This window comes from Pipra filicauda, unplaced genomic scaffold, assembly GCF_003945595.2.
Source record: "Pipra filicauda isolate LSUMZ 115617 unplaced genomic scaffold, ASM394559v2 scaffold71_size5581439_pilon, whole genome shotgun sequence".
NCBI classification, from domain to species: domain Eukaryota; kingdom Metazoa; phylum Chordata; class Aves; order Passeriformes; family Pipridae; genus Pipra; species Pipra filicauda.
In genome coordinates, this window is record NW_024104887.1 from 3,450,801 (window position 1) to 3,474,849 (window position 24,049).

Here is a 24,049-nt window from a genome sequence, read left to right on the forward strand (position 1 = left end):
GAGAAACAGAGATAACTCACCCAAGAACTGGCCAGGCTCACTCAAATGAAATCAGTGAAAGGAGATAAAAGTCTGGTGCAGAGCTGGCTAAGAGTGAGACGGGAAAGTTCTTGGGGTACAGCAGGGATTTTGAGCAAAGCAAATGGAATTACCCACCTCACCAGCTGGCACTAGGATGGAGCTGGGGCAATTAGACAGGCAGAAGAGAGTGATGCAGCCCTCAGCCATCCTCAGAAAACCCATGCCTCATGGATTTGCACTGTGGCATTTCCAGTCTGTTCCTGTCACTTTGCTGTGACAATGCTCTGGTGCATTTACAGCCACCAAGGCTGCCTGGAGAGAGGAAGGGCTGGGGAGCCCAGATGCTTTAGAAAAATTTGTCCCAGCTGCAAAGATTTGAAGGTCCAGTCCCAGAGAAGCCTTGTGATGCTGACAGCTTGGTTTCAGCAGGGGTAGCAAAGCCCACACAGCCTTCCTTGCCTCTGAAGAGAGGCTCTTCCTTGGACAGACCAGCACGTCCGTCCAGGCACATCCCAGCAGCGTGGGGGGAGCCAGGAGGCAGCTGGGACCACGGCACGAGCCGCGTCTGCTCCCGCACATGAATCACTTCCTTACAGGACACTTTGCTCCATAAAAGTGTTTGCCTCCGAACCTTTGTTCTAGTCATCCCTTGGGATCATCAAAGCCTGTTCAGTCCCCAGAGTTTTCTGGATTCAATAGAGGATTGGAAATGCAATAGCAGGATTGACTGATGCTGTTTATCACCAGCTGGCCGAGTGCTGTGCTACAGATTTATCTGGGATGCCAAAGAATGTTTACCATTCTTTCATTTACAAAGAGAGGAATATCAAATTGTTTTTAATGCTTCCCCTTCCTCCTTGTAGATAATAAGCTGCTTGCTGAAGCAAGGGCTTTCCATGGGCAACGTTTAACAGATGTGTTTTGAATCCTTGCTCGGCAATCAAATGCTTGCAGCAGTAACATGTCTCCTCCTGTATCCCAAAACGAGCCATATGGTCTCCAGCAGACTTTTTTTTGATACCCTCTGCAGGCCAGACATAGGTTGTTTCTAGTTATTGTCATGGACAGTCACACAGCTCCCATCACCTCTGTTCCCTGCACTTGCAAAGGCTGGATCTACCAGCCTCAACCCCTGAAAGGGCTGTCCAGAAATCAGGAACGTGAGAGGAGTTTGGTGCTAAAAACAGGTTTCTCCACATTCAGCGTTTCAGCAGGATAACCCAGTGACCAGGCTGCTCTGGTCAGAGCGACCCTGTTATTGCAGCCTGTCTCCTTCCCCAGGGGGAACAGTGAGCTCCCTCAACTCCGAGGGACAGGCACTTGCACAGTCCACAGACCCAGCTGCAGACAGACAGACAGACATATGGGAAGCAGTCAGAGTCAGTAGGGATTAATCTCCTTGCTTGGCAAGGAAGGACAAACCATCTCATCTCCTCTCCCTCCTCAGAGCAGCACTCCACATGTGCCTGCCCACCCTAGGGAGGATGGCTGTGCAGGGAAAACTCCTCGCCAGGTGGAAGCGGATGGTGACCCCACCATCCCAGAGGGTAACAAGTAGCAGAGCAAGCCCAAGCCAACACCTCCTCCCTTCAGTCCCCTGAAGGTCCCTGTGAGGTCAGGGGAGCCCTGTAGTGTCCAGCTCCATGGCCAAGCAGTGCTTGGGGAGAGCAAGAGAAGCCACTGGCAGCAGTGAGGCCCCAGTCAGTGACGCTGGCACGAGGCAGCGGCTGCAGCATCCCGAGGAAGCGCAGCGCGGTGCCAGCCGGCGGGAAGGCAGCGCCGATCCATGAGGATGGCAGACGCTGCCAGGCCATGTGCCAGGATAACATAGAGCCTGCCTGGAGACTATGGCTTCCCCGAGACCCACAGCACGTGTCTGTGCCAGAGACATCCCTGCCAGAACAGCAACAATGCTAATGAGTCCTGACTAATTAGCGCCTCTGTTTAACACACCCCAGCTATATCCGGCTGCAATTCCATCAGCACTGCCTCAACCCAGGTGGGACCTGGATTGGCAGCAGCAGCAGGAAGGGAGGGAGAAGAGGCTCAGGAGAGGCACATTGCACCCACCAACAGCTGGTTGTACTTAGTACACTGCTGGGTCCACTCCTGGATGCACAGCTCTTGCTTGAGATGGAAAATCCTAGAGGGGTGTGGGAAAGAACACACAACGTGAAATTCAGGGCACGAAACAGGCCCATCTCTGCCTGCTGGCTGCTTCAGGGTCTGTAAAGGCAAAGAGAACACGCTGGCCAAAAATCAGGCTCAGGACCTGCACTACAGAACAATGTCCCTAAGCCCTGAAGGGTGTTGTACAAGCACAGCTTGTTCCTAGGAGGGACTGAGCACCCTCTGCATCCCAGGAGGGATGCATCCCAGCCCCCAGCAAAAGGAGATCCTGCTTTCCAAAACAAGAGAGCGATTTTAATAACCTAAATCACTGAAAGGTCCCCCTTCTCATGGGTCAGTGTGGAAAAGAGCCAAGCTGGCAGAGTCTCCTCTTGCAGCACGAGGATGGTTGGGACAAATCCTGCCGTGTCAGATAGGAAAAGGAGCTCCTTGATGCCTTTCTCATTCCATCCCTCCTGCTGGTGTCCCCTCTGCTCCTCTGGAGGTGTCCCAGCCCCAGTAGGTGGCATTGGAGAGCTGGTAGGGAGGTGACAGCCTGGCCTGGGGCGGGGGGCCAGCTTTGCCCCAGCACAGCCTTTGGCCAAGGGGTGCTGCAGGCACACAGGGGTGCTCCCAGTGCTGCACCCAGCACCGAGGAACTGGCATCTCATGGCAGAGGAGATGCTGATGGGGTGCAAAACACCCAGCACAGCTACAGCCACTCCTCTGCTCCCTGGCAGACACCCAACACGGTGTGTGCTGCTCTCACCCCCAGCCCACATCCCATCCTCCTCGCTCCCTTGTTCCACGCTCTGCATTGCTGCTTTCCCCACCCCATTCCCAAGTCACAAGACACACCCTCCTGTTAACATCCCTTACAGCATCCTGGCTGTTTGCACCCACATCCCCTCCTGCTAGGGAGGGCTGGATGCTGTGAGTGGTGCAGTGCTCAGGACCAACAGACCCCACGGAGGAGAAACCAGCAGCCAGTCAGGCTGCAGAGGAGCAGGCCCGTGTGTCTGTGCCCACACTGTGCCCTAAATACAGTTATTTCATGTCACTAACCGGCAGCAGGGGAGCAACACCAATGCAGGCCCAGCCCTCGGTGTTTTGGGCTCCTCTCTGGGAGGGCCTGGCCCTTCACAGCTCCATTTCAGCACTGTTTCCAGGGCATTCCCACCACTCAGCCCTCATCCCTGGCTGTGGAGGGCTGCTTGGATGCTGCCCGTGCCAGGAGTGGAGCACCAGGAGCCACATTACCCCACCACCTCGCCAGCTGGCTCCATGGAGTGAGATCCTCATCCAGCCCCTCTGTCACCCACCTCCACTCGGCTCTTCTTCACCTCCCATTTTCCTTCGCTCCTCCTGTTCTGCACTGCTTCTCCTGCCGCCCCTGCTTTCTCCTCCCCCTCCATCACACATCCTACTCCACATTTGCTCTCTCCCTCCTTCTCGCAGCTCCCTCCATAATGCATTTCCACAAAATACCTCCCTCCTCATTTAATTTCTATTTTTCTTCCTGCCTCCTTCAGACAGCTTCGGACTTCGTGGACTCCAAGGAGAGAGAAAAATGTACTAATAAACTCCCCACACAGACAGGTGTCTCTTCCCCTCCACCTCTGGGCTCTTCCCTTTCTAAAATATAAGCATCTCATATAAGTGTTGAACACTTCCCACCTCCAGTCCCCCCTTTTTGCTAATCCAAAGCGGGGGACACACTGTAGGTTTGGTGGTGGTTGACACACCTGTGCCAAGGTTGGCAAACAACCTCTACAGCTACACCAGGCTGGATTCACACCTACTCCTGCAGAGTCCTAGGGCTGCTACACACAGATGGAATCCAGGCTCTAAACTGGGAGCCCACAGGCTCTGTGAAGGAGAGGGATGCCAGTGAGATAAGAGGAGAAATGAAGGCCCTACCCTGGAGGTGGCTCAGCTCAGCATCAGAGCCAAGGTAACCCATCCCTTCCTGCCAGGGCACATCCACCTGACAGCACTCCACTCCCTTCCACTCCAGACAAGAGGTGAAGAGAATAAATCCCCTGCAATTTGACCTAGAAAGCCCTGTATGACTCAGGGGTCTGCTGGTCTGGCAGATCCTTGTCATCCCATGACTCAATCATGACGAGCATGGCTCACAAGCAAACCTTCTCTTCAGAGCACATATGGATTCAGTGCTCTCCTTGATGGTCCTTCAGCTCCCAGAGTTGTTCCACCAATGACTCAGAAGGTCCTGGTATGTGGACACTCAGGGTTCCCCAAGAGGGTGCAGCAGCACGGGGGAGTCTGACACGCACAGATCACAGAGCTGCTCCAGCTTTAATTATGGATGGAAACAAGCAGACCTACCACAGGACCACATCTACTTTCTCATCTTATTTCACAGCCTGTCAGAAACGGTGCAGGTCAGGGGAGACACATCCTCCTTCTCCCCTCGGTGGGAGGAACATCATCAGTCAAACCAGAAGAGCCGAGAGGGTGGAGGGAGAGACAACAGGAAAGGAAGGAGCGCAGAGAGATAAAGAGAAGGAGACGGAAGCAAATATATCAGAGTTTGAGCAGGAACTACCTTTCTTGGACACTTTCCTCCCCTCCTTAACTGAGCTGTGTTTTTTAGTGGCTCTATGGGTGCTGGCAGCTTGCGGCACACGGGTGAGGTGCACGGGGAGTCCGGCGGCTGACATCAGAATAGCCGTCATGCCTACAGTGGGTACGAGGTCAACATGCAGGAGGGAAACAATGGGGAAATACAATCATTAAAAAAAAATAATCTTTTAAAGGAAATTAAAAAAAAAAAAAAAAAAAAGAGGATAAAATAAAACAAAACCCAAGCCCTTGTTTCAGAGGACATAAAACATCCGAGAGGCAACAGGGTTGGAGTCAGCACAAGGACAGGATCCAGAGGTTTTCACAGGGAGGAGCCCAGGTAGCAAATTAAAGGAGGGAAGTGTGGGCACACCTCTGTGCTGGTGTGTGAACAGGACCTTCCTCTTTGCCTTGGCTTTAGGGCTCCTCAGGCATGGAGTCTGCCGTGGTGCAGAGTTCTCCCACTCACCAGAACCCTGGAAGCAGCCCTGAAGGATGCAGGGCATCACTGGTATCCCCTAAAGGTCCTGCTTAGCTGTTCCCACCTAAAGCTACCCATTTTAACAGTGCCACACCAAACCCATCTCCAGAGTGCAGCTGAACTGCCTTCAAACCCTGGGGCAGGAACTGCCCCACTCAGCCCCTTGCTCACCCCACACCCTCTCCTCCCTGGTACTCCAGTGTTCCCTTGCACTCCCAGCTCAATGCAATCCTCACCCTCCTCCATCCCAGCCAGCTGTATCCATGGGATGCAGTTTGATAAAGCTAATGAATCATTAAAAAGGACAGCCATTCCCTGAAGGTAAAACTGGCACACAGACAGCTACAGGACTGATCACGCTGATTTGAGATGTTTGCCTGTGAAATGCAGGCTGGTTACAAACCATAACATTTCCAAGGTACCATACTGCTCTCACACCTACATCTAAGAGAACACCTGCTTTTGCTTTCCCAAGAGCAGTTTCCCACCTGCAACAGACAGCATGAGAACTCAAAAAAAAAAAAGCTTATAGTTGCAAACCAACAGCAGAAAACCTAAAAGCCAGCGTTTCCCCAAAAGTCACCTCTGATAGCAGACCACACAAACCACATCCTAATGCTATGGACATTCCTGACACAATCCTGCTCAGTAATACATGGCCAAAGCTCAGGTTTCCAAGGATTTTATTTTTGCAAGCCTCTATTCATCTGGGTTGGGAAAGGAAGATTCTAGAGCACATTTGTCCAGGACAAAAATGAGGCACCTTGCCCTTACATGACTGAAAATTGAGTTATGAGGGGAAGCATCAGCTTTGCATGCAAGTGGTAAGACTATTTTCTGTCTCAAATATGCAACCAGTTAAGAACTTGCATCCTGTGACTAGAAATCCCCTGTGCAAAGCCTGTGTCAGTGCCCCAGGAGTAGAACCACTCCTACACAGTGCCAACCACAATTTATGCCTCTTTTTCCTAAGGTCAGAGCACAATAAATATTCCAGAAGCTGCTCAGCTCCTTTCCTGATACCCAAAGTTGAATACTTTCATTAAAACTTTCCCATCTACAGACCAAAAGACAGACAGAAGGAGTTGCACAACACAGGACGAGGGACACAGACGGAGGAAGGAGTTTCCCCAGAGTTACCCAAGAACTTCTGGAAGGGCTGGTCTGGCCACAAGACCAGGCTGCCCAATGGATGGTGAAACTTCCAAATGGAAATAGGTAAGCAGGCAGCCATGGATCACCTCCATTAGGTGCCATCATTGTGGACCTAGATCTGAGGTGCTGCAGGGCCAGAGGAGGATCTTCAAAGCATACAAAGCCTGGGTTAGTATCCCTTGTCCCACTGACAGCATCAGGCCCTTCCCAGCAGGCACAGCCAAGGAGAGCCCATCAGATCCAGCAATTTCACCATCAAAATAACTTCCTTTCAATCCTGAACTAAAGACCACAAGCCTATTGTATGTTCTCAACTCTGGTCTAAGCCAGTAGTCCACTATTTCCAGGGAGCCTTAAGGAAGAGCTGAAATGTTCCCATAACAAAAGCTACTTGTTTTTTCCATGAGTACAACTGAGCACCTAAAGCCCGGCAGCAGCACCAAAGCCGCCACCTACACATGCACCAGGCAGGTCCCTTCCCCTTCCAGCAGGTTAAAGGGCAGCCAGAGGTATTCCTAGAAGAGCAGTACCAACTCACTCTGATTGGAGAGCCTGGAGGAACAATATTCTTGAGAAACAGGGAAGATGCTGCCCCCGCCACAGCTGGGGAGATCATCTCAGTCTGACCCCACTGAGGCTGCAAAATACAATTCCCAGAATTGGTGCAGAAACCAAAGTTAAAGTTGTGTCTAAAAAAGCTGTTTCTAAGCAGTGCAATAGCTCTGATTGCACAGACTGACATTTGAAAAGCGAGTCCAAAGACTAACAGGGATTATCACCACCCACGCACAGCTGACTGATAGGCAAATGCAAAATTAATGTGTTCTTCTGAAGAGATCAATACTGTCTTGCTAACGTTAGCATGCAGAGCCCATAAAAAAAAAAAAAAAAAAAAAAAGAGAGAACACAGCAGAAACAGAGGCTGAACAACCAGCTTCAGACTCTCAATGTCAGAGGGCAACATGCTGCCTTCAAAAATCAGACCAAGCAAAGAGCAGGAGCCACAGAATTTCAGGTGAGTTCAGCTACCCTCTAACACAGCCCCTCTTGTACCTGGAACAGTGTGTCCAAAACTGCCTGCCAGCATCATGAATCACCACCAAAAACCCCCAGCATTTGTTCCTCAAATTCTTTTGTTTTATGAGCTGCAAACCCATTTGCAGCTCCACGCAGACATTTAGCACAAGGCAAACATGGGACCAGCGGAACTACTTCAACCCAACGTTCTCCCAGTTTTAAATTGGTCAAGAAAAGGTAAAAGTGGGAAAACACATTTTCCTGACCAATTTTTAACCTTCTGCTGCACATGCAATGAATCAATGCATCACTGAATGCAGATTCAGATCAAGAGAGCATTCAAAAAAGCAATGTCCTGGTGTTACACTGCTCTTCTGGCTCATCTCAAACCCCAGCAGCAATGCCTCCTTTGAAGTTCGAACACAATCCTGCAAATCTCAGCATTAACAATCCTCCCACGAGTTTGGTGGCAGAGTCCCCCAGCAAGGGATCTCCTCTGCCCCAGGCCCTACATGGGAGTGTGTGTTCATACAAAGTGCCAAAACAATACACAGACACGTCACATCAGCAGGTGGAGTCTCCAATTCTGACCGTGGACACAACAATTTCAAGTCAGAACCTGTTGTAGGCATTCATGGAGTTATGTCAGGAGCTCTAAACCTGGATAAATTCTCACTGAATATACAAGGGGCAAGTTGCAGCATGACAAGCTTGCCCAGACCAAGCCTGCTTTGGGTACCACATGTTCCTGTGAGAGTTCCTGCTGCTCACCAGCAAGCCTGGGAGCTTGAAAAATATTATTTAATATGTTCACACTTTCCATTGGGCACTGGGTTTCTTCACTGCAAGGACTGCAGGAGTGAGGAGACCAAGCCTTGTGGAACATCCTTTGGCATCTGATCTGCTGTGAACACCTGCAATAACCACACTCAGAACTGCCTCTTTTCTCTTGCTCAAAGCATCTATTTGGCCAGAAATACAACGTTAGTGACTCCTTGGGGTAAAATTATTTTCACTGGAGCTATGACAACATCCACCAGCTTTTCTCAGCCTGCTGTGTAAATAATGGACTTTTGTAATATCCTGTGCAGAGGCTGAGCACGGGAAAAACACCCTGATGTAATGAGTGTTGAGGACACACTCATATCCAGCCCAACGTGCCCCTCTGGTCACCAGCTCTGGCTAATGAGCTGCGTTTGCACAGGCCTCAGGCTGGTACAGGGCAGAGCTTATCTTCAAATAACATGAGATCTCAGAAAAGCATTGCTAATTTGTACAATTATATCCACCAGCAAAATCATCATGCTTAATATGCTCCCAAATGCCCCAGCTCCAGGAATCATGTGAATGAGAAACGCTCCGTTTCATTTAACAAAAAGCTCATTTCCAGCCTTCATCTTAAAAAATAGTATTAGAAGGGCCTTTATACGAGCACCTTGCCCACCCCTCAAGCCCCAAGGCACACCAGCTAAACTTCATTATTCCCAGGAGATGTTAGTCCAGCTGATCCTTGAACACCAATACTGTGGTTAAACAGTTTACTTAGACCTCTCTTCTGGCTTTCCACTGTACCAACCAAATTCTCACGGGGAAAGAAAAAGCTTAAAAGACAAGTTTCCACGTGCACTTTGAAGTATTAAAACAGCAGAAAGCAAGGAAAAAGAAATTATGGGGTTTTGTACAAAATATGGTTTTAAAGTCAGCTTCACAATGTCTGAGATCCCAAGTGGTGCTTTCAGAAGACGTGGGGTTGACAGTGTTACAATTCCCTCACTCATCACACAAACGAAACCCAGCTTCTCACTCAGACCTCACAGGATTCCTCATCTCCTGTTTATCCACCAGAAGCTCCCTCTGCATCCAAGAGATGCACCTGCAGCATTTCTCAAGATCACCCATGAGATTCAGGGGTTTTATCTTTCCAGCTTCAAACCAGAGCCAAAGCTGCTGAGGCACCCGGGGATGGAGACCAAGGCCTGTGAGACTTCTGGACATGTTTCCCAAAATAAAACCTCCTTCATTCTCATCCAAGACTTCCCTCTCCCTCACAACATGAGAGCCCTAGAGATCCCAGCCTTTGCCACTGATGCTGAAGGAAGCAGTCATGCAGCAGGGACTGGAGGAACAAAAAGGGGCCCAGATTTTGTTAGAGAATAACCTGAGTAATGATTAACTTGCACATCACCAGCAGGATTTTAAATATGAACAAAATATTACTTCCCAGAAGTGGTTCAAGACACAGAGTAGAGCATAGAGGGGAAGAAGGTGTCCCTAAAGACCCAACCAATTAATGTTTCAATACAACTATTCCTTTTTACCAGAACTCCACTGCTTCCTTTTTTACCAGAAATATCCCCAGAGACTTGTTTTCCTTCTGCTTCCTAATTAACTTGTATTAATCTTTCCTCTGCTTCCATGTGACTTTGAGGACGGACTCAAATTCAGATTTCCCTCCTCCCTTGCACCTCTGAGGTGTGTCACACTTGGCAGAAGGCAGCACAGTGCCCATCAAAGCAGTGTTCTACAAAGACCTGGATCTGAAGGAGACGCTGGTCCCAGGGATTTGCTTCTGCACTGACAACACTCAGCTCTGCACTCCCCTGCATCCCAGAGTGCATTGTGGAGAGTTAAAGAGTATTAAAGTGAATATTTATTCCCTCTTTTGCACCCCCAGCCTGCAACAGAGATATCAGTTACAAGCTTAACCATTTTATTGTATTAAATGGAGGCAAATGTCTTATTTTACTGGGCTTTCCTGCAGCCTCTTATATCCAAACGTGGCACTACAAGGCATAAATGGACTGTGTGTATTCACCTCTTCCAAATCCACAGTGGGTGACCTGTACTTGGAGAATGAGATCACAGTTAACATTAACAGCCTGGATTCACCAGGGCTCTTCAGTTCTCTGCTGTATTTACCTTTCTGTGATTAAGTACCTAATTACACAGTCAGTGCTAATAGCCAGGGGAGGAAATCCAGAGGGGAGTTCTGCTCAGGTCACCCTCCCAGACGAGGTCTGAACTTGACTTTATACCTCGTTTCCACCGTGATTTGCTAAGAGGAGACAGATGGGCTGCATGCTGTCAGAGGACACCAGTGTTAGTCTTCATGCAGTGCCAGTTTGGCTACAGAGACATGCAAAGCACAGTTTTATGACTGTGCTAACATTAGATGACTGAAAACATCAATCCTGGGGGCCATTTTTAGGCAGGGTAAAGGCTGGCACTCAAGAAGAGACCGAACACCATCATCTTTTCTGGAATAAGGTGGTAAACCTTGTCTTGGAAAACAAGAGTGCTACAGTCTCCACTTGCTCAGGAGCAAAGTTTGGTGTCCCAGGAGCTAATAACCTCAACAGACCATGCCTGGATAAGAGCCAGAGGAAGGAGAGGGTTAACAGATTATTCTGTAGTGCCTGAAATGGACACAGGAAAAAAAAGTCCAGACAGAAAATAGCAGACGTCAGGTCTTTCCCACTCCTCTGCCCCAGGTTACCACATTATGACATCCACGTGTGCATATGTACAGTCAGGGTCAGGACAGAGAAGACCCCTGCTCTGGCAGAACACCCAAACCCCCCAGCACCAACACACCAGGCCCCCATGGTTTGGCACTGGCTGAGTCCCAACAGAGCAAAGGTGCCAGTGGCTGTTGGCACAGCAAGGTTTCCACTGAAAGCTGCAAGCACGAGCTGGCGTTTTCAAGGCAACGCCATTTCAACTTTAACAGGCAAATCTACTCTGAAAAGGGGCATTGAAAACTGGCACTTTCATCCCTCCCAGACACAGTCCTCAGTATTGTGCTCACAAGTTTGGATAACAAGCAAACCTGTATTCTGCTGCTACAGGAGACAATGTCTGATTCAACTTCTGTCTCCCCTTTCCCTGAGGCAAGGCATCAAAATCCCCTTTAAGCTAAAGACCACCTGAGCTTTTTTAATAAAACCACATTTAAAAATTCACATTAAAAACCACACAAAATCTCACACCACTCCTCCCCTTTGACTTTAAAAAAAGCAGCAAATAGCAGTTTTTTCCACATGCCCTTTCCTTTGCTACTTGCTCATGCACATGTACAAAGATGAATAGCCATGCTTTAAATAATCCCACTCATTTTGAGAGCCTAAGGACAAGCACTAACGAGAAAAAGAGCTACTGAAGCTTTGTCCATCCTATTCTCTCCCAAATTTGCCCTCTTTGCTTTTCTGAAAAGTCTTTGAGTCTCAAACTTTATATGCCAGCAACATTTCTAACTCTTCCTAAAAGGTGCTAAAGGAAAATAAGTGCCCCAGAAAGGCAAACCTCTCATTCACCTAATCCTAAGGACTGAGCAAGTAAAGCAGAGTAGGGTTCTTACCTGCCAGGGCCTGGTTCAGCTTACTGGGTTTGAGCATCTTGATGGGCAGGTTTGGGGCACTGGAGAGAGAAAAGAAAAAGGGACGAGTTCAACAGCACAGAAAAACCACTAACAAAGAAACCAGCAGTAAAACTGCCTCCTGAATGCCAGAGCCCTGCATATATTAACAGGGCTTAATTGCTCAGATGAGCCCCAGCTGGGACCCTCAGCCATGCACCCTTCTCCCACTGGTTCAGGAGCTGTATTTGAGGAGGCCTGTCCTTGCCAGAGCTCTCTCCTAGGTTAATTTACCTCTAAGATAGGCTTCAGAGCTATGCTGTAATGTAGCTGCCTCCAGCCCCATCTCCTCTCAGCTGGAGGCTGAGCCTGACTCATCCCTTCCTCCTGTTGGACCCTGCTCTGATCCTCTGATGCATCCCTGCTCTTGCTATTCCACCACAGAGCTTCCTATGAGCAGCCAACATGCACTATGCATCCAACAGGAATCCAAAGGGAAGAAAGGCTGAAGGAGACTCACAAGAGTTTGTCACCCATTTTTCTTTGGAAATCAGGAGGATTCAGACACCAAGTATCCCTCTCAGGTTCTTCACCTACATGTTTTAGCAGTGTTTCCCAAAGGTGGCAGCTGTACCTCAAGCTAGTCTGGGATAGATGGGCAGCCAGGGTCATGCCATGAGTTGGAGAAAGGAGTTAGGAAGGAAAGGGGGAGCAGCAGCATGAACACTGAGGAGGGGGTCACTTAGAGAAGACAGCAAGCTGGATCCACATAAGCAGAGCAGGAACATCTGAAATCCAACATGCTGGCACAGAGAAACCACCCATGGGCTCTGTCTCAGGTGGCACATGTGCATCAGCTGCATTTAATACACAGTGAATTCTGACAACTATCCCCAAGGACTCCCCAAAATTACATCAAACCTGGCCAGCTTCTTAAGAATTCAGAGACCAAGGTGGTCAAAAGCTCAAGTCTCATCCACTATTAAGGGGGAACCTTCTTCTTTCCAGCTGGGACGCAAGAGCTGTCATGGTGCTCCAAACAGCATCACAGAGGTCCTTCCTTTCAGCCTTGCTAAAATCTTTGTCCCTATTTCCATGACAATGACCAGAGCTGAAAAGATTTGTGAGTGACATGTGACTGCCTTCCACCCTCCTTAGAGGGAGGCATCCCTACCTCTTCCCTCTCCTACCTGTCACAATTTGGAATGGGCTCCTGCAGGTGTCCTGAGCTTCCTGAAGAACCTTGGGCAGGACCCAGGGCTTGATGAGGCACTGACAACCTGGCTGAGTGAAACCAGCTCTCCAGACCAGAGAGGTTTTCCTTCTGCCTCTTTCAAATGCTGTGCTTTCCCTTTTGCTGCCACCAATTTTGCAATGTCTTCAAATGATGCAATGGATTGTTCTGCCTACAGTTCAACCCCCCCAAATACAGGGGAAATCCTCCACATGATTTCAAAGGGCTTTGAATCAGATGGTTTTATGACTCTTTTTCTTTCCTGATTCACCCTCTTCATCACAGCTCTTTCTCAGGTATTTCCCTCCTTCTCCTTCATCTCATCCCTTTGCTTCACAGAGACATTTGACTTTCCTCCAACTGAGCAGCCAAGAAGACAACAGAGCCTGAGCAAACCCTCCACCCCAGCCTGTGACCCTGAGGAGCTTGTGCTTTATCATCACACCACGACATGGAGGTGCTTTCACTTCCCCATGGGAGGTAAAAATACTGTAAAGCACAAAGCTGAACCTTCCACTGTGCCAGGAAAGCAGATGGGGGGCAGGGGATCCTTCCAAAGGGCTGGAGAAAGCAAACCCAGAGCTGCCCTGGGAAGGGGATCACTGGTAACCACATTCTGAGATGATGGAAGAGACAATCTTTACTCTTCTTTCCTGCATTGTAAGGCTCAAGTCCAAGTCATCCAGGAACAAGAACTTGTTGTCCTGGTTTCAGCTGAGATTGAGTTGATTTTCTCCCGAGTAGCTGGTACAGTGCTGTGTTTTGGATTTAGGATGAGAATTATGTTGATAACACAGGGATGTTTTAGTTGTTAGCAGTGATCACATTAAGTCAAGGCCTCTTCTGCTCCTCACTCCACCCCACCAGTGAGGAGGCTGGGAGGGGACACAGCTGGCACAAGGGATATTCCAGACCATTTGATGTCATGCTCAGTATAGAAACCAGGGGGAAAACTGCTGCTGCTCAGTGGGTGTGAGCAATTACATTCTGCATCACATTTCAGTACTTTTATCATCATTATTATTATTTTCCTTCCCTTTTCTGTCCTGTTAAACTTTATTTCAACCCAAAACTTTTCCTTTTTTTTCCTTCCAATTCTCTCCCCCATCCCACCAGAGAAAGATGGAATGAGCAAGGGGCTGTGTGGTGGTCAGCTGTGTGCTGGGCTAAACCAGGACAGAATGAGAAGAGCCCTCAAGATCTGCAAAAGGAAATACATAAACAGTTAATGCATTTACAAGTGATCAAGTTTGGGAAGCTGGGAGTGCACTGGAGATAAATTACTATCCATAAGCCAGGGGACAGTTGCTGATCAGTGGTGTAAAGGCAAAGTGTGTCAGCTTTGACTGCTGGAGGCCTTTAAGCCAACTGATGTGATGATGGAGAAACCAAATACTTCTTCTTTCAGTAAATACACCCCTGCCAGTCAGCAGCACCCCAGTTAACAGTGCCATAGGATGTGCCGACCCACTGGCACTGTGGGACCGCACTGGCACAGCTGCCACGCTCCCTGATTTCTGTTACAACTGCAGAAAGCCCAAAGGTTGATGAAATCAAGGGAAATCCAAACTGCTTTGAGGTACCACAACGCTGCCTGGGCAGGTCTGCAGCCGCAGTGAGTGGGAGGAAGTGCTGTCACGCCAAAAAAGGTGCGGAAACGCTACTTGGAGCCTACGCTGGGTCTGAAAGGGGGGTTTTTGGAGGAGGAAGGGGAAGAGGTAACAAGGAAGGATATTGCTATTGTAGTGTAACATGGGCTGTGCCTCCAATCCCAGAGCAGCACAAACAGATGTATTTTATCCACCAGCTCAGATTCAAACAATTCCAGCATTGCCAGAACCAGTGCTGGCTTCTTGGGAGAGAGCTGGAGCCAGGCTGGGCTGAGGTCCTGCTGATTTATTGAAAACAGGCTCAGTTAGGAGAAAAAACCTGATGCAGGCAGGCTGGTGGGGGTCTTGCATAAGAGAGATCTGGAGGGCATCAGTGTAAGAGCAAGCACTGCAGTGTGGAGAGATGAGAGGGATCCACTGAGGCACCTGCTCCTGCTGCCTCTGCTGCCCAGGGAGATCTGTAGCCAGGCAGTGCCTTTGACTCTCAGCCAAGCCTTCAGGCTGGGCTTGCAACACCTGAAAGTCAACGCCTGAATTCTCTGAACGTTTCCTAGTATTGTCTCCTCCTTCCTGGCCCAATTTTGCCCTGCTGTTTGCTGCAGCTCTTGCTCTCCTGCTGCTCTGTATCTGGAGGTTACCAAGTGTAACAGGGATCACCAGGTTGTGAATAAAGGGATGCAAAATAAGACACTGTCCTCGGAGATTCAGCAAGAAGATACTGTTATGATTTCCCATCACCAGTTCCCAGGCAGTCTGCTATGGGAGGCAGACAGGGCAGACTGATATTTCAGCATGACAAAACCACTCGCTTCTCCAGAATTTCTAGATTCTGCAGCACCAGTGAGACAGCAAAGCACAAGGCCAGCAAGAAGGTGTGTCAACAGCTTGGAATCCAGGGCTGCTGCCACTTCAAACACTGGATGGCCAGGTTTGAGCTGAACATCACCTAAGCCACACATACACCATATCCTAATGGAGCAGAAGTGGGAAAGCCTGTAAGAACTCACCCTCTCCATCTGGTAACAGCCCTTCCTTCCTTCTTCTTCCCCTGCACACAACCAGCAGGCCACAAATCTCTTATTAGGCATCTCTGTCACCCTCTGGGCAACAGCCAACACTTCTCCCCACAGGTAAAGGCTGCATCCAGCCCTGCCTCACACTAACCAAGTGCTACCACAACACCCAAAGGTCAAACCCCCTTCCCAGGGCTCACCAACACTAATGGCAGTTTCTCCCCTACCTTTCTTCTCAAGAAGAGGCCAAAATCCAGACTGAGTGTCTCTAAAGAAGGACCTTTTGGTGCACTGCACACATGTGGCCACATGGATCTGTGGTTTTGCTCCTGGCACCAAGCAGAGAAGACTCCTCTGCTCCCACTCAGGAAGAGCACCCAGCAGCAGAGAACCACGCCGGCTAACAGGGCTGCAGGACAAGTCACCATGTGCCCAGCAGAACCAGCACCAGGAGAGCCCCTCCTCACCATCTGAGGAACTTTTGGGATGCCTACGGACAAAGCTGGAAGATGTGAAGGAGGAGAGAGAAAAGGAAAGGCCTTGCCCAGGTTCTGCTCCCTCCTGATTCTACAAAGTGCTAACTGTGGGTTGCTCCTTTTGGGAGATTTAGGGGTACAGCACCAGGTCCCCAATACTGTCATATCCCTCCCTGGCCCTCAAGACCCTCATTCCCCATCCTTTCATACAAAATCCTGTCCCCCTGAGCTGCCTGCTTTATTTGTAGGCACAACCTATACCAGAAGCCAAAGCCACATAAGCTCAGAGGGGCCAGCAGAGCTACAGCAGGGATTTGCCTGACTGGGGCACTAATTAATATCCCCAGGAAGATTGCTTTCTGCAGCTTTACTCGCTCATATTACAAGCAGGGTGTTTCAGGAGTGCCCTACTCTGTAATTAGCCAGCACAGCGCAGGGAACAGGGTAGCTCTTGCCCCAGGGATGGATGCTTTCCCACACGGGGTGGGAAGAATCATGCCAGGAGGTGGCTGGGATGCTGGGCAGCCAACCCCTGCTTCCCAGATCTGGCTAACAGCACTGAGACAAGGACACAACCTTTGCCATGGGACACTCCATGTGCAGATTCCAGCGCTGTCTGTGAGAGAGGCCAGATTCATTAACTCTGTTTAATACATGGGAGGAAACTAATGCACCAAGCAGCAAAATAACTTGCCCATATGTATTTAACACATTAGCAGCAGAGCCAAGGATATTAGCATCTAGTTAAGCCTTGGCACTCTTCTCTGGGTTTTCCCTCTTTGACCCTCTTGAGAGCAGGAGGAAATCAAACCTGCGTTTTGCAGTGCCGGAGCTCCGCCTGCCCTCACACAGCACCCGCCCTGCAGCAAGCAGCAAATACGTTTAACAACCATCAGTGCCACAGGAGCCTGGGCATGCCTGTGCTGACAGCCTCTTCTGGGGGCTCTCCCTGCCTGCCTGCTAGAAATAACTGTCACAGCCACACGGGGAGTCAGGCAGCTTGCCAGGATGAACTGCGCCTCTTCCTCGGCCCTGCAGGACAGAGGTTTATTTCAGTGTTGCCATTTTTAGTTGTGTTTCCTAAAGAAACTGGGTGTACACAACTGCACTGTCTTTCAGTCTCTCCCAGTCAGCTTTTGAGCTCTTCTGCCAGTTGAAGTTCAGCTCCAGCAGGCAGCTGGGTCATCCCTGAAAGATTTGTGAAGATAAGCAGTTTTGTAAAAGCAAGTAATCTGTCAGTGCTGCTTTGGAGCCAAAGGCTGTGGGGTGAACACAACACAACCTTTATTAGACACCAGAGGAGTCCCTGTGTCCCACTGCTCACTTCCCTTTGGCCTCTGAGCACGGGTCAGCACAGGAATTGCACATCACAGTTAAGGGGAGTGAGCAATGCTGCACACTGGACACAGCCAGAAACCCTTGGTGGGATAATTAGTGCAGGATAATTAGCCCCAAAGGCTGGACTATTGGGTGATGCAGGACAGTGACTGCGAGGTAAGGGGAACAAACCACCATGCCACGTTCAGTCGAGGGGGGAAGACAAGGAACCCAGGGGATACAATAACCCAGGAATGTTCTGGGCTTAGGAATTAAATGAAACACATTGTTAGATTTTGCTACTCAGGTTTCCCCTAATTCGTAGAAATTAAAGGATTTTCTGCTGAACACGAGTTTCACAAGCCCAATACTGTAACTCCAGCCAGGAGCAATTACACCCACCCAGTGGCATTTCCGACTCAACCTCAGTGCAGAGGTGACAGGAAAAAGCCATCCCAAGCTGTCAGCTGGGGAAGAACAAGTCCCTTTCACATTCAGCACGCTACTGGAAGATGGAGATTGCCCCCCTGCGTGCACTTGGATGTCTGGCAGGGACAAAGAGAGTGTCCCTGGCAAAACTAATCCCAAAGGACTGGAGAGCACACCCCAAGGGGACAGACAGGCAGCAAGGGGAGCAGGGCTCAGCTGGGGATGTGGGTTTTACAGAGGGTGACTGTCACATAGGTCTGACAGCACTCACTCGCTCCCTTCCAGGTGACCAAAGAGCTGCCACCTGCCCTGGGTGGCATGTCCTGCTGTCCCCAGCACAGATTTCACCATATAATCCCCTTTGTATCCCCCAGAAAGGCTGACTTGGGCAGGAACAGATGCCAGGACACCAGCCACCTCATCCCCTGCCCACCACCAACAGCTGAGCTGAAAAATAGGTTGAAACAGCCTGACCTCAACCAGCCTTGGCATTGCTGGGCACCTCCAAGCCTCCTCCTGGGCATTCCTCTCCTCCTGGTTGGCATTGCCTGGGTCGTGGGCTCAGTTCATGGTGAGGAGACCATGCCACCCCTCTCTGGGCATCTCTGTCCCATCCTCCCTCCTTCCAGGACAGCCTGTCCCCCCACCAGTACCACAAAACATACCCAGACCCTGATCCGCTCCAGACAGGCTTGTGGGGCAACTGCTGCAGCATTTGGCTCTTCCTTTTTAATCTTCCCACCCTGGGAGTCACTTTGCAAATCACATTGAGGCTTTGGGGAAGGACGGGGGCTCCAGGCAGTCTGGAGCACCAACCAGTGTCTCCCAAGAGAGGGGGAATTTGGCAGCTTCTTCAGGAGACAGCAAGAGCCTCACTGGGAGCTCCTGCAGGCAGTGCTGAGGTCTGATTTTCAGCCCTCCTCGAAGGTGACAGGAACAGAGGAGTACTGTGAATGCTTAAAGCACCACAAAAAACCACCAGGTGCAAAAAAAAACCACCAAAAAAAGACCGTGAGAATTAAGAACAGGATGTGAGAAGTCATTTCACTCAGATGACCCCAAAGAGGGAAAGTCCTGATACAACACTAAGAAAAATACCTCAGGATTCAGCATCTTGTTTAAAACACAAATGAGAATCAAAATGAACCCCAAACCCCTGTGCCTTGTGTAATTAGCAGAATGTGCTTCCAACACTCTAGATCTCTTATCTCTTTACTTACCTGGAGTAGTTTGGACAGGTAAGTCAGCCCTGGCAAGTTCCCCTGTAGTTTCTCAGGGGCTCACACAGTGGTTCAGCAGCTGGATTATTCCCAGGGAAGTGGGTGTAAGGCTCTGCACACTTCCAGCCATTCACAAACAGAGGGAGCAGTCAGCTCAGTGCCAGCACTGCCACAGACAGATCTTACAGACCTCTGCTAGCAAGAGCTTGTGCATAGGAAGAGTTAAGATCCTGAGCGTGGGATAACTGACCATGGCTTGCCCCAGCAGCCCATGCCACGGAGAGGAGATGAGGTATCAGACCACAAGCCTCTGCTTTTCACTGAGCTGGCAGCAGCCAAAAAGGCCTGAAGAGAAGTGGAGCCCGCGCTCCCACATCAGTAAGGTGCAAACACAGCCCTCCTTCAGCTCCAGCTGCTCACTGATGGGAGCTGAGAGAAGAGCCATGGTGAAATCCAGTGGCATTTCAGCACTGCATCAGCACTTAGCCTGACAAATAGCCTGGACACCTGATTTTGGCAGAGAATTCAGGAGGTCTCAGCCACACCCAATGAACGTAGTGGTCTCCTCCTTGAAGGGGAAGAGCTTTGAACACAGAGCAGAGTTCCACTCTATGTTTACTGCCTACTTTGAACTAAATCAATGTTTACAAGTCCCCTTTTAATTCACTCAGTCCCTCTCAAAGTTGTTTTAAAGCCTAACCTGAAATACCACCAATCACTATTAATTTTCTCCAACCTTCAGAACCTCAACCTATCTGATTTCTCCAGTGGTTCAGGGAAGACTGGTAGACAGGGACTATATTTCAAGTGAGGAATAAAAGGAGTGGAAAGCAGAGGAGAAGCTTTTTCACCCACTGCACTGGATACACAGGCACAAACCTCTGTCTCCTGGGGAGAAAACCCTTGTAAAGTCCTCTGGGACAGAGAGTCTCCCAGATAAGGCAGACCTGAGCACAGCAGATGTCTTGGACACACAGAAGTGAATTAGGGTCTGTACCTGACTCCGTTAGATGCAGACAGTCCTGTGCTGGGGCCCCCAGCTTGCTGCAAAACCAAGGTGCTCTGTGCATTGAGTCTTGGTGTTGACCTTGCTCCAGTCAAAGTCGGTTTGTTATAGGGCACGAAGCCGACGCTGGAAGAGCTTACTGACGCTGTCCTACCGGAAACCTGATGAGCAGTGGAAGAGTTGGGAAAGTTTATCATGGAGTGGCGGTAGCGCGTGGTGATGGGACCAGTCCCGCTGTTGGGCCAGCACTGCTGGCAAGAACAACCCACCCCCGTGTGAAGGGGTGCCAGGGAGGTCGTCACCGGGTACGGGGCGTCCAAGCGCCTCTGGACGCTGCGGCGGAACCTCGTGGTCTTGTTGGTCTGGACTTGAGCCACAAAGTCAACCTCGTAGTTGTAGCCCAAGGGTCCGAGGTCTACTCGCTGGTGGTTGGTGGCACGGGCCTGCTCCAGGAACACGCAGACGTTCATCTCGTACGGGGACCACCCGCCTTCGTCGTTCTGCCATTCCCAGACGATGCCCTGCCCCGCAGCGGAGTCCCCCGGGAAGACGTGCCTGCGGACAGCCCGCATCGTCCCTGTGTGGGGACAGAGGGGAATAAACACAGTCATTCTGAGAGCAGAGAATTAAGGAGGATTTGTTTCTGCACAGATCTGTGGTGCCTACAAGAGGGTGGTCTTCCTCCCCTCTCCCTCAGCAGGAGTACTAATAGAGCTTCTCCTCCCGACAGGGCTGGGTTTGGTCATGAAGCTCAGAGAAACGCAACACCCTCGAGATCCCTGTCCCTCTGCCAAATCTGATTGTGGGCTGGCAACAGGTTCAAAAGCTGCTGGGAGGAAGGGTGGGAAAGGAGGGAAGGAGGGAGGATGCAGACGCAGACACACCCGAGCACAAAGGCCCAGCGATCACATATGCCTCCCTGACGTTAAAAGGAAAAAAGTAAAAAAAAAAAAAATAAAATCAGGCTGAGGCACAGATCTGGTTTAAAAAACCCCAACTCCCACAGCCTTGACAACAGAGTAACTATAGAGACACAACAGCATCGGGAAGTGCTTTGCAGGAGCACTTGAGGGGCTTGAACACCCACTTTGCTACACGGAGGTTCAGACAATTTTGGTCTTGGGAGAGTGGGTGAAGTCCCACAGGGGCAAGGACAAGGACTTTGGAAAAGGGACAGACAGGGCCAGCTTCTCTAGGCTCCTGACTGCTGGGAGATAGAGCAAGACTAGAGAGGAGAAGACAATGAAGTAACTAGAAGAGAACAGCTGTTCAGACAAAGGGAGAGAAATGGAAGCAGACATTCTACTCTTGCAAGGCTGCTTGACAGCAACAGCAGGAGCTCAAACTCCCTGGAAGTCTGGCTCTCCAGGATGACTTCACTTCTGGGTACTTTATCCCTTTCTGCAAAAAAGCAGCAGCCTAACGAGAGCGAGGGAAGCCACCCAACAGGACAAAAGCTCTGCAACCTCTGCAAAAATGCCACGGGGCAAGCAAGTCTAGGGATGCAGGAAGGTGGGAGTGAACAGGGGTGCAACAAATTGTTATGACACAGGAAGATTTCAAAGAACAGCACCAAGAGGAAAAAAACCAAATGAAACCTCTAAAGAGGTCATGAGAGTTATGGCACCATGTTCCAGGACTCCAGGTGAAAACAGGCACTTTACAACTAAAGTCTGAGGGGAACTGCCCTGGGATATCACTGGTGGCTCTGTGGGGTGCAGGCAAGCTTCACTCCCAACAGGCACATCCCAAAGAATAGTGAGGACAGCCCACATGGGACTCCACACTGCCAAAACTCAACTGCTGCCTGTGTTCAGGCTCTGGCTGGCTGAATGCTGGATTGAGGATACTGAGGATCTTTGCCTCACCCTGCTGTTATTTCTACCCAATAGTATTGGGCTACTGTGGAAACTATTACAAGGTGACCTTCCCAGCCTGGAATCAGTGCCTTAGTGGGAAGGCAGATGAAACAGCCAAAAGCAAACTCTAGCAATGACTGCTCCTATCCAGCAAGTCCTGCCTAGTTTTAGAAACACAAACCCAAAGGCCTCAAAAGCTGGGTAACACTTCAGGGATGAACCCCCAAACAGGAAGACTGGGGATAAGACTGGCTGGGAATGAGATGGTGAGACATGCACTGCTTTTAGAGATGAGTGCAAGGAACCTGCTCCCAGAAAAGGGGGACTGCCATGGGTAAAGCAAGATGTCAGAAATCCAGTGGGTCACATCTCAGAGGAGATTAGCAAGGCTGCCACTGCTCCACTGGCAGCTCAGAAGATAAAAGCAGCACAGAGAGGGCTCAAGGAGTTTGCAAGCATCCTGAGTTTGTAACACCCCCAAACAGCAGCAGGGACAGCTTTTAGGAGTCAACAACAAGACCAAAGCCTTGCACTTGGAAAACATTCCCCTTCCCCCAGGCTGGCAGGGAAACTGGCATTCCTCTCCAGGGTGGGCAAACAGCTGTGGTCAGAGGACAACTCCTGCTGCTTCCTCGCACTCAATCCTAGCTAATCTGCCTCGACCAGCAGCTGAAGCCCACAGCTAATCCTGCCCACGGCATCCCCCCACACAGCTGTCATTCCCTGCTGGAGGGGACGCTGCTCCCGTTAACACTGGCTTCCTGTTATTCTCCCTGGCTTCCTTTGAAGAGCCTATTTATCTGTCTAATAGCTAATGAGCAGAATACAACAGCCTATTTTTTGCACTGTTTAAAGATTTTTCATGGGGATGTTTCCTGCAGAGATTCTTTTCTCTAGCCCATGACAAAGTTCAGCTATCGGCTCGCTCGGAAACATTCATGTTTAAGGCAGAGCCCTGCAGAGAGGAAAAGCTTTGCCTAGAACTGGGCCACGGAGAGGGGATATGAGAGTGTTTCCAATAGTCACATTGCAGAGCGCACAGGTATTTGTGGAGGGAGGCTCACAGCCCTGGCCCCTTTGATCAGCATCCCTCTGGATGGGTGGGAAGCACTGCAGGAGAGCTGTGGAGCGGAATGAGCATTTTTGTTATTAACAATTCAAACTCAGATCTAGTCCAAGGAAAGATGAGATCATGCCAGCCAACATAATTTCCAAAATTGTGCTGGACTGTCCCCCAGACATGACAAACTCTGAACCACCCTGCAATGGACAATATTCAGTGGATGTTCTGAGACCTTTCACAAGGCTCTAGAGAGATACAAGACCTCTAAGGAGAGACAGCTGCACTCACGGAAAAGAATGTCCCATTTACACTGGGATGCATCTTTCACCCTCCCACAGGCTCTCTGCTCATCTTCACCAAAGAGTTTGGGACTGCTGCCCACATGTTGGAGCACCGGCTGAAAGGGCAAAAAGCTGGAAGGTTCCTTCACAAGTTTGGCAGGAGAAAACAGGAAAAAAACAGCTGCTGGTACGAGCTCTGGTGGTCCCATGTTGTGCTGCTCAAAGCCACAGCCTCAGCTGGGCTTCTCGGTGCTCAAACAGGCCACGCTGAGCACACCTGCCAAGGCATCCAGCTGAGAAAGCTCCCCACCTCACCCAGGACACCGTTAGAAAAACTAATCTTAAGGTCACTAAGAATAAAACCACGGATGCAGCTGTGATGCTCACATTTGCTCCAACCACTTCCCTTTCCTGTCAGCACTGGATGATCGTGCAGTTGGTTAAAAATATTGCTCATTTACTGCTTCAACTGGCAAGAAACCAGCACATGTCCCCCCCCTAAAGCTTGGGGGGGATGCTCGACTGTGTCCTGGGGTGATGGGAGAGGTGTTGGCAGAGGGGAAACTGATGGATGGAGAATTTTCCAAAGCAGCCATTCATTCAGGGTGTGTAATTTGGGATCTCCCTGGATTTTCCAGGGATGAAGTGCATGCATTCCATCCCTGTCCCTTTTCTAAGCTCCAGCTGCTCAGCACATCTGGAGCAAAAGAGGGTAGGAGTCATCTTGGCAAATTCTGAGCTGTACCCCCAGCGAGCCCAGGAGAGAGGAGGATGGAAATCAGGTCTCAATCCTGCTGTTAAGCCCATCCCTTCCTCCC

At 50.0% G+C, this 24,049-nt stretch overlaps 1 protein-coding gene across 3 annotated transcripts in view; it reads right to left on the reverse strand.

Annotated features, from left to right (window-relative positions):
• DTX2 (deltex E3 ubiquitin ligase 2) overlaps positions 1-24,049 on the reverse strand; it is a 34,508-nt gene that overhangs the window by 4,724 nt on the left and 5,735 nt on the right. For 2 of the 3 annotated variants that reach the window (XM_039389327.1, XM_039389329.1), the window contains exons 3-5: positions 20,020-20,605; positions 11,727-11,785; positions 4,700-4,831 (exon numbers count right to left, since the gene is read on the reverse strand). In XM_039389327.1, coding sequence (XP_039245261.1) covers positions 4,700-4,831; positions 11,727-11,785; positions 20,020-20,605 — 777 coding nt within the window. The remainder of the gene's footprint in view (positions 1-4,699; positions 4,832-11,726; positions 11,786-20,019; positions 20,606-24,049) is intronic. The other variant, XM_039389328.1, reaches the window with a different exon arrangement.